Source organism: Simochromis diagramma, unplaced genomic scaffold (assembly GCF_900408965.1).
Source record: "Simochromis diagramma unplaced genomic scaffold, fSimDia1.1 OVJJ01000802.1, whole genome shotgun sequence".
Classification (NCBI taxonomy): Eukaryota; Metazoa; Chordata; class Actinopteri; order Cichliformes; family Cichlidae; genus Simochromis; species Simochromis diagramma.
In genome coordinates this window covers 13,937,383-13,955,875 of record NW_024387492.1, presented here as the reverse complement: position 1 = coordinate 13,955,875, position 18,493 = coordinate 13,937,383, and the positions used below count along the sequence as shown (strand labels likewise).

The following is an 18,493-nucleotide window of genomic DNA, read 5'->3' as shown; positions in this document are numbered from 1 at the left end:
TTGAAATGCATATGAATAAACTTTATTCATTTAGTTGAAAATAAAGACAACACAAATGATTATTTTACAAAAAAAATAACTAAACATAAACCTCCCTGGACCAAACTTTGCATCCTCTATCCTAAATGTCCCGGGAACATTCCATGGAAAAGCAAAACTCAACAGCAAAAAAGTCTAATTCCATATTACAGCCCAGAGGAGAAAAAGGGGCTAATCCTCATCTTCATCAGAACTGTCATCAGAGTATCCACTGTACGGAGAGCTGGACTCCAAATGGATGCTACTGTCCGTGTCCACAGACAACACGGAGCTGAGGCTGCTATCTATGGACACCATGCTGCTATCGCTGTTGCTGTCGCTGTTGCTGCTACTGTCATCATCGGGGATCACCATCACCTCTGCAGATTCAGCTGCTGTGAAACACAAAAAGGCAAAAAGTTGCATTTTGCAAACATTTCACGAGGGACTCTCAAGCTCTTTGTCAGACTTTAAAAAGATGAGATCAGCATTGCTCTGTCTTTCAAATTGGAAACAAACCTGATGAAAACTAAAACCACCAACATCAGGACCAGACGATGCTCATTTTCACCACCACTATACCGCACATTAATAGACTAACTCAACTATACATAATGTTGTAGCTCCTTCGTAGGAAAGCTCAATTATTTTGCAATTTTAATACAGAGAAAATGCTTCATTGTGCTGCCATCTTGTGTTTGAAAAATCCACCTCTCCTCATCACAACCCCACCTGGTGCTATAGGGTGATGATTTGGGGTTGTTTTAGAGCTACGGGACCTGGGCACCCTGCAGTCTTTGAGTCGACCATGAATCCTCCGTGTACCAAGGCAATCGAGAGTGAAATACGAAGCCATTTTTTGACAGCTAATGCTTGGCTGAAACTGAGTCATGCAACAAGCAATGATCACAAGCACAGCAGCAAACTACAACAAACTGTATCTGAAAAAGAACAATTAAGGTGCAATAGCCCAAAGTCCAAACCTAAACAACTGAAATGTTACAGTGGGACATTAAGAGAGTTTTGGATAAACAAATACCCACGAACCTCAATAAACTTAACAACACTGTAAAGAACAGTGGGTCAAAATTCCTCCACAACATGAGAGACTTAAAGTCTTACAGAAAATGGTTACTTCAAGTTATTGCTGCTAAATGACTACAAGCTATAAGCTACTGAATCATGGGGTACACTTAGTTTTTCATAGGACTGAACAAAGTTTTCTTTTTCACTATGAACTAAAAAGTGACATCAGCATATAAATCCACAGACACCCACAGATGACACACTACTGAACTCCTCCCCGTTGAATAACCCGACCGACTCAACAGCATCAAGGAAACATTTCACTGCTTTCCACTGACCTGATCTGATGACTTCATGGTCAACAGCTCGCTTATCTGAAACAAGGAAAACTTACTCTGAGTGGTTTGTGTTTGTAAGTGAAAGCAGACGTCATAATGCCACACATGCATCTCTGACTGTATTTGATGTAGGACACCACTGTTAACGCACCTCTCACCTTTCCTCTCAGAGATGAGGGTCTGCCGCCTCGCCTTCATGTCCAGGCTCAGGTTTTCCACCATACGGTCGATGCAGTTGTCCAGCGCCAGACAGCGGGTCTGAGACTGGATGGCCTGCCGGCAGATGGGACACTCATCTTTCTTTTTGCGCCACTGATTGATGCAGTAACAGCAGAAGCTATGAGCGCAGTTCAGAATGACGGCCTGCAGGGGATCAACCAAGGTGATGACATTTAGAGGCGTCTAGTATACAAATCAGCTCAAACACAAAACAACGTATAATAAGTTTCATAATAATTGCTTTTAAACTGTGATCAGCTCTACCTCAATGAAGAGCTCTGAGCAGATGATGCACTGAAGCTCATTCTCCAGCACTTCGGTCACTTGTGTAACTACTTCCTCTTTTTGGGCTCTTGCCTTTTCCTTTTCCTCCTGTAACAGATGAAATGGAGTGAATCCCCGAAAGCAAAAGCAGGTGGAAATATGTGAAGGGAAAAAAATAAATGCATTAATTAAATATACCTTTGTCACCTCCAACTCCTTGTTTTTGGCCAAGAGAATCTCTTCAAAGCCTTGTCGGGAGAGCGCAAGTTCACCTATCACTTTCTTTTGCTAAGGATTTGTGGAAAACAAATTCACATATTAAAATGTATTCTGCTTTACCAAAATGCAAGCACTCTAAATAATAACAGCTACTGCACACAAATTAGTTTGATCCGACATACTTCTTGCAGGGCCTCTTCAAGCTGCTTTTTTAAAAGCTCCTCTTGTTGCTGCGTTTTCTGCTCCTACAAGCATAAAAGGGTGAAAGAGAATATTTTGAGTTTTGCAATTATTTATGCAAAAATTGTATTCTTTGGATTATAGGTGCAAAAGTATTGGGCCTACACTGCTTAATCTTTGGTATTTGTGAAAGAATGGACCTTTCAAGAGAGCTCACTGAATTTGAGTGTGGTGCTATTGCAACAAGTCAAGTTGGATTTATTTGTACAGCACCATTCAGACACGAGGAAATTCAGAGCACTTTGCAGAGGAATAGAAAGACACATAACCCCCCAATATGAATGCATACTCACATACAATCATGATAAAATATAATAACACTATTAACAGTGGGAAAAACATCCAAGACTAGTTTTTGTCCATCTGCTGTAGAACTGCTCATCACCATGAAACATGCTGAAAGCGTATCAGCATATCATCCCAATATCTGTGCATCTACTTTCTCACAGAGGCTGTATTTACCCTCTATGTGAGCGTAGAGGCCTCTATGTTCCTCAATGGATATGCCTCCACAGACCATCATGAACGCAACACCAAATCAGTTGTGCTAAACAATGTTACAGGCAGCACAACATTTTCCAGTGTCTATCATTCGTGCTTTGGGTGAACTGCTCTCATCCGTGAAAAGGAGAGGCCTACCAGTTCTGGTATTCTATAGCTAATCCCAATCGGGCACCACAGCGCAGGGCAGTGAGCACAGCCCTCAGCGGAGGACGTCAGCCCCTCAGGCCACCCTTATGAGTCTGTTTCTGACTGTTTGGTCAGAGACACTCACACCAGAGGCCTGCTGGCTGTCAAATAACTAGAATTTAATGACAGATTTGATTTAAAATAGCAGCTTACAAAGCAGTGCCAATCAAGCATGAACTGTCACTTGTAGGAACTTTTTAAAAAAAAGTAACAACAAGACAACAAACAGAGGCTATTTTTAAAATGGGTGCTAATGAAGGAACTCCTGTACATAAAAGACACTACAACAAAACAAAACAAAACAAAAAACAACTCACCTCTAGCAGCCTTTTAGTCTCACTAAAAGACTTCTCTAATGTCTCCATCCTGTGCATTTTAGCTCTGAGTGTATCTAGCTGACCCCGCAGCTCCCTGACCTGCTCCTCTCTGAGCGGGTCAGCCTGTCGGGGCTCCCCCTCCAGGGAGGCGACCTGCCTCTGGGTGTTATCCACCTGCTCCCTTAAGAGCAGAATGTTCTGACTGTACCTGCAGACAATAAACAAGGAAAATAAAATTTCAGAGTAGTATTTTTCACTCATTCTTTTATTACTGGGTACATTTGTTTCTTATCTTGCTGTTACTCTGGCTTACATTTGCAAGTTGTCAAAGTCACGGGTAGCACTGGAGCCATCTGAAGGTCGTTCTGCTTGACGGTCATCTCTGCCAGGTCTGGTTCCCTCTGGCTTTATGTGACTGAGTCGCTGCTGACCTTTTAGCGGAGATAAAGGGCAGGGCACTGCCAAGGACTTGTCTGCAGAAGAGCAACGGTAGAGTTTGGGCTTCGAGGTAGATGGCTCCACTTCTTCCATGGTCAATTTCCTCTTGGGCTTCTTGGATATGTGAGCAGATTTTGAAGTTACTCGCTCTACCAGTTTCTTTGCCAGGAAGCGTTTAATGTCTCTGAGGGGCTTCTGGACGACGACATAGTCAAACTCTGCTTTGTTTCCAATTACAGGAACTCCGAGCTGTATGGAGTCTCCGAGCCTGACCGGATGGGCTTCATCGGAAGGCAGACGAGTTCCATTCACCCAAACACCATTAAGACTCTGAGGGAAAAAAACAGAACCAAAATAATACACTGGTACAGAAACATATTTAAAACTGAATTAACTTGAGAATTTAAATGTACTTTAAAGTCACAAATGCCCAAACTTAAGCTCAGACATATTGCCATTTGCTGGAAATAACAGGACTGTAAAAAGGCATCTATGGATAAATACAAACTCATCACACGGCTGAAAGGCCACACATGCAAATATTAAGCGACCCACTAAATTTCATGGACTTTGTAGCATCTGGTGTGACCCAGAGCCGTATCCCAGCTGGGAGACAGGAGTCATTTTCATGTGGTGGCATGACAGAGGTGGTCGACAGATGTCACGAAGGTACCGTGGATTGTTTGTAGTCCATGTGTCTTGTACGGGATGTTCACACAACAAGCCTACACTACTTAAAATATCCTGTCTCCAAGACATTTACACATGGTGGAGAGTAAACTGTTTAAGGATATTTCCTCACACTGAAACTATTTCAGGAGCCGTCTCAGGAGGTGATTCCACTCCTTCGTGTCCAGGACACTGAAACTCTTTTCAAACATGCAACATTTTACAATGATGTCATTCTGGCGTTCAGACTGTAGGTCATGTCCACGTTAACGTTCCCCACCACAGCTTCATTCAGAGACACATACAAAAGGGATGGGCGACAGAGCAGTTACTAATTTTTGTACATGAGATTACCAAAGACTACATAGTTGAGTTCAGAAAGCAAAATGAAAGCAAGTATGAAGGACAGTGATTTATTCATGAACTGCACGCGGATAGGCTGAGGCTGAAATGGAACAAACCGACAGGCGTTACAACAGAGAGCTGACAGAGAGAAATTTTGGACTTTTTAAGCAGATCCCAGATAAAGACACTGAAATGAACCCATAACTGGAACTGGTATTTTTCCATTGTATTGTACACCAGGATGTGTTGCATAAGTCAGTGCTAAAAATGAACACATTACTGATGCTTGTTGCACTTTTGATTCCCTACTGCAGAGAACTTCGAGTCAGTATCACTGCTGGATTTGAATTCTTCTCTCAAAAAGGAGAACTTTCAACACATAAGGAGGCATGCACAGAAGATGTTGGTCCTCTTTGAATCTAACTTCATACGTAAACAGACATTCTTATTAATGAAGTTTATCAAATCCCACCTTAGTGCTGACAGTGAACCGGACTTTAACACACTTGTTAAAGGCCAAAACAGACTAGATTTCATTCACTGAGTAAGGAAGAAAAAGACAAAACTGCAAATGAAGTAATTTACACTACAAGTAAAATACCATAGCATGGAAAGTTTGCATAAAGATGCACACTGTCTTAACAATCTTTGGGGAAATGTTCATTAAATACTAATGATAAAATATTGGCGGTTTAACTTAATCTATTTCACATTTTCATTGCCTAACATCTAATGTGATTTGATGTTGCTGTTGAAGGTCCTGAACCTTTGGCCTTCTGCATTTTAGTGTACCTCAGAACATAAAACAGTATATGATTAGTATGGTATTGATGTTCACCTTTCATCTTATGTTTCTAGAGTTATAAAGGTTTGAAACTTTTGCTATTTGTCTATGTATAATTTGTGGTATGTGTTGCACAGTTTGACTTGTTGCAATACTTATTTTGCCGTTATTATATAAAGATGTGCGTGACAAATAAATACCACGAAAAGATATACAGAATAACATAAACTTCCTACAACACAAATGGGCAAAATTGGCATTCCCTGACATCATTTTTTTGTGATGAACACATAAATACATAAAAAAAAGTTGACAATGCTGATGCTCAAGTGTATTTATGGCTTTATGTCACAGTAAACCAGACTGACTCAAAACTTCACCAAATGCCAACATAATACTGGTGGGTTTTAAAACATGAACCCATTCTTAGCTTTTAGATATTCGCAAACTAATGGGGTTTGGCATAATTTAGTAATATGCGCATCATGTTTTAATTTCATGTGGCTCTATTTACTTTATCCACGTCAGCATGCCTCCCTTAGAGAAAGTGCTGCCCATCCCTACACAGGACTTGTACCAAAGACCTCTAGCACAGCTGTAAAATATATTTCACAATAAAGCTAGTTGTCACCTTCTTGTCTGTCACTGTCCAGTGGCCGTCTTCACTTTGCCTGAAAGTGCAGTGCAGTCTGGAGATCATCAGGGGACAGGTGGGAGACAGTAGTTGGTAGGTTACATCCACACCACGTCCAATGGTGATCTGCACAGCCAAAAATAAACATGTTAGTTAGCTCCAGTCTGCATCTCTCCGGTTTTATAAAAACGGACAGGGACACTCTTCAGCTTAAAACACTTCTTAATTATTAACCATAAATTGGGGGGTAATGTTCCCCCAACATGTAAACTGGAATCTGCCGTGAACTTCAGCAAGCTTCATGTTAGTATAAATATAGCACGTTAGCTAACATTAGCAAGCTGCACCTCTGTGTTTTCGAACAAGCGAAGCCAGTCTGAGTTTCTCCCGACTCTCATCAGACAAAAAACCTCCGAGTCCGGATATTCATCGTCTTCAGCCGCACAGCAATCCGCCGCCGTCTCTTTATCCATCTTATCTCATTCTGTCAGCGGCCAAGTCGTCCGAAAGGACACCACTAGCTGCGCTGTTTCAGCTCCTCCGCCACATCCCGACATACTGGGAGAAACCGGAAGGCATTTCGATTTCTTTCAAAATAAAGGCCACAGATGTGCTTCAACACTTATCTTTGGACAGCCCATGAATTACTTGGATCCCTCTAAAATCATTTAGTTTTGTTTTTTTTTATTAATTCAAAATTTATTCAGCTTTTGCAGACCCAAAGTAGAAATATTACGGTGTCCATGAACATATTACAGTAGGGACAAAACAAGACGTAGAGTTTTACGTGCGGGAAACGTTTCGTCACTCATTCAAGTAACTTCAGTCTTAGCTGACTGCAGGTTTCATTCTAAACAGTGTATTCACATAATGCGAATATACTGTTTATAGAGTTGCTAATAAGTTCTGGGATTTCATTGCCTGCATGACTGAGCAACCATCAAGACAAATAAATAAATAAATAAATAAATAAATAAATAAATGAAATAACACTTTTAAATTTTATAATAAAAGGTAATCGTGTGGACCCTGTTAGTGTTGTAATAACACATGTTTAAATTGAAACCTTTTAATTATTCCTACATATAATAAGTTTGTGTTCGTTAGCTTGCATTTTGTATTGCCTTAAGACACTGTAGACGTCTATAATTTCTCTTGTTTTGATCTCTTTTGGTAAGCACATTGAGTATAAGTGTAAGGAATGGTGCTATATAAATAAAACAGTCACAGTCATATTGTATTTTATTATAAATATTATTTGGGGGGGTTTTCGTTGGAGCTTGTGTTTACTGTTTTTTAAAATTCAAAACAGTGTAGTGAAAGATCCTTATACCTAAAAATAAAAGAAAAAAAAGAAAAGAAAAAGTGGAGAATACATTAAAAAAAAAAAAACCCAAACAGCCAAACATGAACACTGGTACTTTGCAGTATTTTAACTGTAGTCCTGCTTCGTAACTGTTGCTGGTGTATACAGTTGTTAAAAATCCCTGCACCTTTAAATAAAATAGCTCTTCTTTCTCCCCGCAGCACTCAAACCTCTAACGCGCCGCGGTGCTCTTCGTCCATTCGGGCGACCCCGAGTCCCGAAACGCGCGCACCACGAGCTCCAGGCGGGACTTCCTTTCTCCTGCGGATGCGCTGATATTAGGGTGAGCAGGCAGAAAGGGCTTGGTCGGAGTGTCACCGGTCTATCCGCGCGCCTCTGGACAGCAGATGACCTGGCCGACGACTCCGCTGCCGCTGAAGCCCCGTAGATGAATCTCCTCCTCGGCTATGCTGCCCTGAGAGCGCCGCGAGTATCCGCCCCGCCAACATGTCTGATGTCAACAAGACTATTCAGAAATGGCACGCCAGTTTTAAGAAAGGCACAGACTTTGACTCGTGGGGACAATTAGTGGAGGCTATAGATGAGTACCAAATGTAAGTTGCATTCAACATGTGTGTCCTGTGTGTCCACAGCGCTGGTTTAACCCGAACGCAGTCCGGGCGCTGTGCTTCTTCTTCTTCTTCTTTTTTTTTTTATTATTATTTTTCCCTTCTCTGGGTCGCCTGTCCCTAAAATCTGCAGGGAAGTATGTAGGAGACAGTAGGTGCAAGAAGTTAGCCCGTGTGCTGTCAGTCAGCTCTCGGAGCAGTAAATAAACCCTACCATCCATGACGTGATGTGGCAGTTGTTGCAGTGGGGAGCAGATGTGTTGCCTGATGCATCCTAGCTCCGTCCACAGCAGCACTTTAGAGTTTAAGGGAGAGTCCGTCCATGTAGCCTGTCATGGAAAATCGGTCGGAGCTGCGAGCAGTCTGTTTCATTATGTGTCATGCAATGCAGAAACGGGCCAGTATTCCTCAGAGTGTTGGGAAACAGTCAGCCACACCCTCTCATTGTTATGGGTGGGTTTCATCTGCTGAGTGAGGAATGGTTTCTGCTTCTCAGACCAGATCTTTGTCTTTGCAATTTCCTTAAAATGCGCCCAGCTTCTCTCCCAGTTAATAGTTTATTTAAAACTGCACTAACAATGCAAAAATCTAGATCCCTGCTGCCGCTTCTACTGTCCGCAGGGGGGCGCACAGACACACACCTTACCTTTTAGGAGTCTTGCAGGGTCTTGCAGTGAATCATTAACGCGTCTAACTGTGTTTCATGTGGGTTCGTTTAGTTTGGCAAGACAACTGCAAAAAGAAGTCCAGTCAACAAATTCATCAGACTTCACCGAAGAGCAGAAGGTAATCATTACATCCGCCTGCAGCTTCTGCACCGGAGTGCCTGTCACTTTACTTAAACTAACGAGTGTTTTTTTTTTCTTTTTCTTTTTCTTTTAAAGAAAACTCTGGCAAAGATTGCAACATGTCTGGAGATGAGAAGTGCCAGTTTGCAGGTTTGTATAGGAGTCTGCGTGATTAGTAGCTACAAAAAGGAGGCCGTATCCAGGTTTTCAGAGATGCTGAGGTCATCGTTATTATATAAAAGTAAAATTTGAGCATCAGCAGTTTTACTTATGCATATAACACTTTTGAAAGTGGTCTTGAGCAATAGTTCTCCAGGCTTTCTGAAGGTCTTTCAAAGTTTGTCTTTGGACATTGGCCAATGGTCAGGTCCACTCCTTGTACCTGACCATTTCCAAAGGGAAGTTTTTCCTTGTTAAGTCACTTAACACTAACCAGTGACTCATTCAAGCATAAAAAGGCACCTAATTCAAGGGATAAAACGGTCTTGTATCTACACATAACAGGCAACTTAGCAAATAAACGATTTAAAATGTTATCTTTAGACACTTTGAGTTTTAAAAGGCATAAAATTGTGATTGTTGGACTAAGTGATTCCCAAAGAGCTATTAACTGAAAAGGTGTCCTTAAAATAAGATAAGGAAAAGTGTCAAGTATAGAAGAAAAGAAGTGAGAGGCCTAAAATACAAAACAGTACTTCAAAGCCTTAAGAAACCAGAAAAAATCCATCAAAAACCTGACACACGGACCTGAGAGATCCATCTGACCCTTCAGCTGAGCCATGTACTGTTCAACAAAGCCTCATCAGAAATGGTCTCAGTGGAAGGGTGGCTGTCAGGAAGGCGTTCTTAAGGAAAGGAAACGGGGAGAAAAGGCTGAGGGATGCCAAATTAAACAAGAACTGGACTCGAAATCAGTGCCAAAAGGTTTTATGGAGTGATGAATCCAAGTTTGACATTTTTGGTTCAAATCATCATCTGTAAGTATAGAAGGGGTCAGGAGAGAGATGTAGCGGTACGGTGTCTACACCCATCTGTAAAACCTTGTAATGATTTGGGGCTGCGTTTCTGCCAGCGTGCATTACGGATCTTGTTAAAATCGATGGAATAAGAACACAGAAAAGTACAATCAGATTCTGGTCCGTCCAGAAAGTGTTTGATAATGGCCTTATTTTTCTGCCCAAACACACTGCCAATGCAGGAAAAGTATTCCTGAATAGAGAAACACACAAAGAGTCACTGTCAGTCATGGATTGACCTCCCCTGAGCCTGAACCTCAACATTAATGTGAGATAAGTGTGAGATCGTCTCACATTGAACAGAAGACGACCAACTTCCAAGAAAGAGCTGTAAATGTCATTCAAGAAGCCTGGAGAGCTGTTTCTGAAGACTACCTAAAGAAACCATAAGAAAGCTTGACTAAGAGACGTCAGTTCATGATGAATAAAAGTGATCATAAATCTTGGCTTTCAAGCTCGTTAGAGTTGTTTTTGCCTTGTATGCTGTATGTTTACACACTTTTCTATTTCCCATTATGAATAAATTAGGGATGGCTCAAGACTTTTGCACAGCGCTGTAAAAAATTACATTTTTTCCTGAGGAAAAACAAATACTGAACATATCTTTTGTCTGGGTTTCTTCAGTGCACTCAGTCAAAGGAAGAGTTCAACTTAGAAGACCTGAAGAAACTGGAAACCAGTAAGTGTATGACTGGGTTTTTTCCTGGCTCGAAATGGGCCTCTAAGGGGCGACTCTGCAGAAAAACATGATTGGTGTGTGTACAGTAAAGGTGCTGAAACTGTGTGGCCTTATTTGACAGAACTCTACATGCATTTCTGGGCATTTTGCAAACAAATGTTTATTACACTTTAGTAAATGAAACACGAATTTAAAATGTTGATCTGGTGATTTTTCTTTTTTCCTTTTGCTCTGGCCTGTGGAAACAATTTCTCTATGAAGGAAAAACACTGATGGACAATTTACTGGATATTCTGACATGTTTTAATAGTGATATAATCAACTTAACTCCTTTTTCTTCAACAGTAATTAGAAATGTACTCACCTACAACAAAGAGTTTCCATTCGATGTTCAGCCGGTGCCGTTAAGGTAAAAATCCATCACTGGTGTTATTACTGCTTTGGGCTCGTGCTGCATGTGTCATTGTCTCTCAACATTAGTGGATTTACAGATTTTTGTGAATTAATACAATAAAAGAATAACTAATAGATCAACATGAGTCATGTAATCACACACAAGCGTTGATAATTTTATCTTCAGGTCTCTAAAAAAAAGTGTGTCTGTGAAGGGGGTCACACGCTTTAAATATTTTCCTTACAGGGATATGTAAACTTTATCAGTCCAATGAATCAGGTGTTTTGGGGGGGGGGGGGCGGGTTTGTGTTCCTTGCCATCAGGAAAATCTTTGCTCCAGGTGAAGAGGAGAACCTCGAGCTGGAAGAGGAGGAGGATGCCACAGCGGGAGCAGGTTCAACAGAAGCTTTTCCGCCACGAGCTCCTGGTGTGTTACACCTGTTTATCACCTGCTTGAGTTCACATGTCATTGTTACATGTTGTCATGTTTTGGAGGATCATTTGACCGTGTGTGTTTGCTTTTTTTTTTTTTGTCTTTTCTGTTGGTGCCGTGCATGGCTTCACCGCTCATTCCCGCCTGCTTCATTAGCAGCTTTGCAAGGTACAGCTTATGAATGAAAGGTGTCTGAATCTGTCCTCTATTGCATGACTGTGAATAATCCTGCCTCATTCAGAGTTAATTTTAGAACTAGATGCGTATATGTGACTGGAAGGTGAAGTTAATGATTCACTCTTTCACCAACAGAAAGCTTTTCCACTGATCAAGGTAGCCTGATTCCATCAGCTTTGGCCAAACAGATTTTTTTTCAGAGCTCATTTATTAAAATCAGAAATATTTCCTTTATTAGAGTTAAGTACTTTATGGTAAATGTGATGATTTGGCTCTGAGATCATTTCTGTCCTCAGAGGATGTGTTATACCCAACCTAACATCTCCTTGTTCCATCATCATTCCAAAGTGAGGTTTCGAAAACTCTAAATATACAGTTGTGGTCAGACGTTTATACATAGTCATCATGGGCATGAATGCCATGGTAATTTTGGGCTTTTAATAATTTCTTTGACCTGTTATTTTTCCAGGGTGGATGGATTGTACAGCATGCAGCTTTAGTGACTTTAAAAAAGCAAGAATTGCTTGCACAAATTTTTATTTCTTTGGTATTTTGTCGAATCCACACAGGGTCCATGCACCTACAATGACATTTTGTTAAATGTCCCTTAAGTTGCACCTTAAGCAGACGCTTTTGGTAACCACCAAGAAGCTTCTGGCATAATTCTAATTGGATATTTGAACACTCTTCTCAGCAGAATTAGTAGAGTTTATTTAAATTGCTTGATTTCCTGGAGGAGAGCTGGCTTTTAAGCGTAGTCCAAAAATAGGGAAGTTTATTTTAAGGGCTTAATGTTAGCCTGCTTCCCATTTTCCTAGTTTTGATTTGCATTTGGGAACATTGTCCTGTTGGAACACCCAACTGTGACAAAGTTTCAACCGTCTAGCTGCTGATTTGAGGTTAGATGGAAGGATTTGGAGGCCCTAGCGCGTGATGCTCGACAGTCGGTACAATTTTCTTTGGTTTGAAAGCCTCACCGTTACGACCCCAAACATACCTCTTGTCATTGTGGCCAAATAACTCAATCTCTGTCTCGTCTGACCATAACAGTTTTCTCCAGAAGGCATTTGGCTTGTTCATGTGGTGCAAATTTCAGTTGAACTTGAAGGTGTGGGTTTTGGAGCAGGAGCTTCTTTCTTGGTCAGCATCGTCTCAGTCTATGATGATTGTGTCACCGTGGACAGAGATGCTGGTGTTTCAGACGTTTCCAGTTCATGTGAAGTTTGCGCCTCATTGGTTCCTGGTTTTAAGTTGTTTGATCCAGGAATCTGCAGTTGTTTAGAAATTTCTCCAAGAGACCTTCTTAACTTGATCAATCTAATGAGTCCCGTCAAACAAATCTTTGTTTTATGCCGGCAAAGATTTTCTGCTAGTTGTAGTCAATAACAACTGCTAACGAGAAGTTAGAAGGCCTCAGCCTTGCTAAGTTAAAAGACATTGTTGATTGTATGCGGATGTATGTATAGATTTGAGCCTGTTTGTATACCTTTGACCCTATGGAGATGAGGAAAAAAATGCAAAATATATTAAAACTTGTGTTATTAAAGCTGTATGCTGCACTATTATTCTATCCTGGAAAAAACAGTTCACAGAAACTATTAAAAAGCCAAAAAACTACCACGGCATTCATGCCCATGATGAGTGTGTGAGAGTCATTGATGACCTTTTCTAAAAGTGTTCACATAGGATGCTGCGAAATTTGATCCAACAGAAAAGAAGCACGATAAATTCTGTGTCCAATTTAATCATAATGAAACCAAAAGTACGTGAGATTCTCGGGATGGGGGCGAATAGAGGAACCCATATTTTTGTGCTTACAATAGCTCAAACTATATATAAATGTGAGTAATGTACAAGGAGCAGCAGACTTCTTGGCTCAAATCCCAGCAATTACTTGCAGCCCCAATTTTAAACGAGCCTTAACTTTGATTTAAGTAGTCACAAGGGCTTAAAACACATGTGCAGGACTGCCAGTCAGATCCATTAAACTCCACAGTGTACGGTGGGAAACTTTGCCCCCAAATTAGGGTCAAAACGACAACATAATTTGGTCACGTGTTTCCTATTTCCACTGTTGATTGGCTCGTTGGCTGTGTTGTATTCCCTTCTGTTTTAATGTGTCTTTATCTTCTTTCAGCTGATGGTTTTTGGTTCACAGCTACAGCTTTGATATTTTTTTGGTTCACTTTATTTCCTCTCACCAGCTTTGTTTCCTGCTGTAGTTCAAACTTTATTTAGCTAAAGAGATTTAAACCTCTGTAAACTAACTTCTCACTGGCAAACTGCCTGTAGACAAAGCCCCAAAGACAGATATCCATCAGGAAGTGATAGGGACTTAAAGGAGCATGGATTAAACGCATCATTCCTATGGATTGATCAAAATGTGTAAAAATGGTTTGCCAAAATCCCCAACTTGAAACCAGTTTTTAAAACCAGTTCTAACTGCTAATATCTTCTGACCTTTGTCCTTTTATAGGTACCTTGTTACCACGGCTACCCTCAGAGCCTGGGATGACGCTACTTACAATAAGGATTGAAAAAATTGGGTTAAAGGACGCCGGACAGTGCATTGATCCTTACATGACCATCAGTGTCAAAGGTACAGATCCCACAGTGCACGCCTTCAGCAGGCTGGCCTGGAGTTGCTTTTATAACCTTCACAGCTGCTGCTTTCAGATTGGACACACCCTCTTTTCAGCTGTACTCCCACGCTCTCTGTCCCCTGTACATGAAAACCTCTCCGCCTTTTCCTGTGGCTGCAGATGTAAACGGTGTCGATCTGAACCCGGTGCAGGATACCCCCGTGGCCACCAGAAAGGAAGACACGTACATTCACTTCAGTGTGGACGTGGAGATCCAGAGACATGTGGAGAAATTACCAAAAGGTAGTCCCCGGCACACGCTGGGTTCACAGCATGCCAAGTAATTTGTGTGATTTTTTTTTTTTTTTTTGCTCAGCGTTCTCCGAGTAGAGGCAACAGAGCTCCTGCGGGGAGGAGCGGACGACTAGAAAATAAACCTGCAGTGAAAATAAAGCTGTTTTTACACATAAACAAAAACTCCAGGCAGTCCTTCTCACATGTAGCAGATATAAAGAGATGTCTGTGTAGTTTGTGCAGGAGCCAGGAAAGATCACAGCGCTTTATATTGTAAGGTAAAGACCCTACAGTAACACAAAGTAAACCCCAACCATCAAACGCCCCCCTTTGAGCAAGCACTTGGCGACAGTGGGAAGAAAAAACTCACTTTTAACAGGAAGAAACCTCACGCACAACCAAGCCCGGGAAGAGACAGCAACCTGCTGCAAATTTAGAAATATTGTCACCTAGGATTTTGAAATTGATACCATGGGTGTATCGCTTAAAAAATCTCATGCAAGTTCTTATCTCAGTTAACTCGATCTCAAGGTCAGAGCTTATGTTTTCTGAAAATCTTGTGAATGCGATAACTTGGGAACAAGGGGAATTTGAAATTGATACAATAGGTGTATCCCTCTGGCCAGCACCAGTATTTTTCCTGATTTAATGTGACTGGAATTGTCTGTCTAAACATATTCTCTCATATCCTCCTTTAACATTTGAGGTACGTTTACATTTTTTCCAGGAGCAGCTATCTTCTTTGAATTCAAGCACTACAAACCCAAAAAGAGGTTCACCAGCACAAAGTGTTTTGCCTTCATGGAAATGGACGAGATCAAACCCGGGCCCATCGTAATTGAGCTGTGAGTCTCACCGTCCAATGAGCGTTTTCCAGCGTGAACTGGAGAAAAATCTTCTCTCGATTGTGGAGTGAAAACTGCTCCTGTGTTTCATTTCAGGTACAAGAAGCCCACGGACTTTAAGAGGAAGAAACTGCAGCTTCTCACAAAGAAACCACTTTATCTCCATCTTCATCAGACGTTACACAAAGACAGCTAAGTCGGACCACGCTTCGAACCTTCGAAGGCCTCTCTCACATCCACATCCAGCAAAATGTGGTGTTCCCCCTCATCGCATCAAGCAATACTAAAAAAACAACATCAAAAAACCTGTGGTATTTTTTTTTTTATTTTTTCCATGAGTATTTGAAGAAAGTAAAGTGAACGGAGCTGGATTCCTGTCGCGTCAGCTCACACTCAGATTTTAAAGTCTTTGATTTTGTTGTGAAGTGTAGGAAATACCAAGTTTTCCAGAATCCAGAAGTAGCATGTTCAAACCACCTCATCTCAGTCTTCCGTAGCTCACTGATTTTTTTTCTTTTTTTCGGGGGGGTCAGGAAGAGGCCGTGAGCATCTGCATCTGAATCCTTCAATGTTCAGTTTAGACTTTTAAGTTCGGCAAACCAAGGAAGACATGAAATAAATTAAAGACAAAACAGCGACAGCTTGTTCCATTGAGCCACAAAATAAGTGCTTTTTGTAATCCGGGTGTATTTATGAAGTCCGGAGTGCACTACAATAATAAACTTTTATCATTTTTAGTTATGAACGGTTCATAATCACACATCTAAAACAGGTATAACAGACGCAAGAGCGACGAGTCCTGACGTTTCCTCATTTTGTCTTAAAACTAGTGAATTAACAGAAATTTAAAGGGGCACTAACCTGACAAAGAATCTGTTTACTGCCTGTCGCAGACTCTGTCTCACAGTTTTGTTTCCTGCTTTAACATTTACAGTTCCTGACATTTAGCAGCTTTGAATTAAAGGTGGCCTATTTTGCACAGATTCAGCTGCCGCCAGCTCACTAAGTAACATGTTGTAAGTTTCCCCGCTCAAAATGTCAAACTGTATCTGTTTAAACTTACACTCACTGGACACTTTATTAGGCTATATTTTCTTTTCTTTTTTTTTCAACTGCACATCCACGATGCAAATGCCTGTGAGTTGTTCCACCACATCCTAAAGGTGCTCTGCTGGATTGAAGTCTAAGGACTGCAGAGGCCATTTGAGTGCAGTAAACCTGTTGTCATGTTCGAGAAAGCAGTTTGAGATGGTTTAAGTTTTGTGATCTGGTGTGGTATCCTGCTGGAAGCAGCCATTAGTAGATGGGAACACTGGTCATAAAGGGATAGACGTGGTCAGCGACAATACTCAGGTAGGCTGTGGTGTTTAAACAATGCTCAGTTGGTACCAAGGGGCCCAAAGCATGCCATTCCATTCACCAGCATTTGAACCAGTGTACCTAACGAAGTGCAAGTCATGCAAGAATTGTGCCATCGGAAGTAAACGTGCATATCATTTGAAAAGTACATTTTTAATTTTCATTTGTAATTAAACACTAAGCAAACTCAGTCTGCACTTCATACTGGTTTAGTGAGTAGTCACATTCAGGTTTATAATGACTCAAGTGGGGCCATCATAGGTAACATCTTCAATTTAATCAATGTTTTTTCTTTTTAAACTTGTAGCACATGTAAAGTGATACTGGTTTTAAAAAAAAAACGGTTGGGTTTTTCAGAAAAAATCACAAAGGGAGACGTTTAATGTCCCTATAAATCTGACAGTGGCCACGTGTCAGTGTGGATTTAGAAACGTAGAGGGAAAGGGATGCAGCACGGTCTGCATACTGTGGAAGTGTCTCGCCATGAAGCGGATGTTTAGCACCGGTTTCCGATACGCAGTGTTGGATCACGTGCTGTCGTAACCACACAGAGGGTTTTAATCCACTGTTACGTTGCAGATTTCGTGTTGGCTCTGTGAATGGGATTACGTTCAGAACTGTTCTCATGCCCTTGTGCTCTTCTTTTTATTCTAAAGAGACCTCTTTCTTTTCTCGAGCTTTTCACATCTTTCTTTCCATTTTGACTCTATAGATGTTCTTCACTAAAACGTCTTGTAATTTTTGATTTTTAGATTTTATTTTTGTAATGTCACAAAAAAAATCTGGACTGTAAATTAACTGTAAGATACACTAACTGATGAATATACAGTAACCGTGTGTATGTGTGAAGTGCTCTGATGTGGCAGGAGTGAGAACTGTGGAGTGTTTTCGTTTTGGCAGAATGAAGGAAATTGTATCAAACATTTACGGCGTGTTTAATTTCTAATAAACTACAAATGAGGCAATGTGTTGATTTATTTGAACTGATATTTTTCAAGTGAGGAAAAGTTTATACATTAATATACTGAAATAGAAAAGTTAATATCAAGAAGTGATGCTATTAAGTATTTCAAACTCTACGAATAAAAATGTTTAATGTGAAGATGATGTAAAGACAGAAAATTGAGTTATAATTAGCACAGATCAGCATGGATGTATGACTACTTTATGTAGCCGAGGCATCGTGTTTTGCTTCTTTAACATTTTGTCAGATTTACAAACCAAAAAAAAAAAAAAAAAAAAGGAAACAGGAAGGTTCCTGGTTCAAATCCCCTGCTTTGGCCAGGGTACTTTCTGTGCAGGTTATCTCTGGGTATTCCAGCTTCCTGAATATTCGGGTAAATGTGGTTTGTAAGGTGGTGGTCAGTAACACCATATCCAAGAATTTCCACCAAAAAGCCAACACCACAATGTTACTACCACTGACATCAATGGCTTTAGGAGGGGCTACTTGGAGAAATCTACCACCGAGTGCCAGATCCAGCCCACAAGACACCCTAGTTTCTATCACATAGCGTACAATCCTCAGAGCACAAAGGCAGAAGTGGCCCAAAGCCAGCGCTGAATCCGAGATGAAGCATGAATGAGAGTCTTCTAGGACAGTGAGAAGCAGTGTGTGTATTTACTCCTTACACATTCTTTTGGTAGTGGAGTAAGCGGAAAAAGACTGAAAACTCACATGAACTCCCACTCGAGCATAAAAAACGTCTTGGGAAGTCTGAGAAACTTTTGTTGCACAGGTGGCCAACTTACTGACGTCATACTCAGACACACGACGGGTCAAAGTAAAT

The 18,493-nt window shown here is 40.9% G+C and overlaps 2 protein-coding genes across 5 annotated transcripts; one reads left to right on the top strand and one right to left on the bottom strand.

Moving 5' to 3' along the window:
* rnf8 (ring finger protein 8, E3 ubiquitin protein ligase) lies at nt 1-6,787 on the bottom strand. 2 transcript variants are annotated; one of them, XM_040018229.1, is made up of 10 exons: nt 6,549-6,787; nt 6,199-6,327; nt 3,645-4,099; nt 3,332-3,539; nt 2,267-2,329; nt 2,064-2,153; nt 1,866-1,973; nt 1,541-1,745; nt 1,383-1,418; nt 1-413 (listed from the first exon to the last, which is right to left on the bottom strand). In XM_040018229.1, exons 1-10 carry the CDS (start codon nt 6,672-6,674, stop codon nt 211-213), a joined length of 1,623 nt encoding a protein of 540 aa, XP_039874163.1. In that variant the 5' UTR covers nt 6,675-6,787; the 3' UTR covers nt 1-210. The 2 variants fall into 2 exon arrangements, with proteins under 2 accessions (XP_039874163.1, XP_039874164.1); XM_040018230.1 differs by having other exon boundaries at nt 328-413; nt 1,534-1,745.
* Nucleotides 6,788-7,804: 1,017 nt separating this feature from the next.
* aida (axin interactor, dorsalization associated) lies at nt 7,805-17,668 on the top strand. Of its 3 annotated transcripts, none has more exons than XM_040018238.1 (11): nt 7,805-8,121; nt 8,856-8,922; nt 9,021-9,074; nt 10,565-10,619; nt 10,965-11,028; nt 11,337-11,440; nt 11,606-11,614; nt 14,100-14,222; nt 14,386-14,508; nt 15,227-15,344; nt 15,441-17,668. In XM_040018238.1, the coding sequence occupies exons 1-11, from the start codon at nt 8,015-8,017 to the stop codon at nt 15,538-15,540; spliced, it is 924 nt and encodes a 307-aa protein (XP_039874172.1). In that variant the 5' UTR covers nt 7,805-8,014; the 3' UTR covers nt 15,541-17,668. The 3 variants fall into 3 exon arrangements, with proteins under 3 accessions (XP_039874172.1, XP_039874171.1, XP_039874173.1); XM_040018237.1 differs by having other exon boundaries at nt 11,603-11,614; XM_040018239.1 differs by lacking the exon at nt 11,606-11,614 and having other exon boundaries at nt 7,807-8,121.
* Nucleotides 17,669-18,493: the final 825 nt, after the last annotated feature.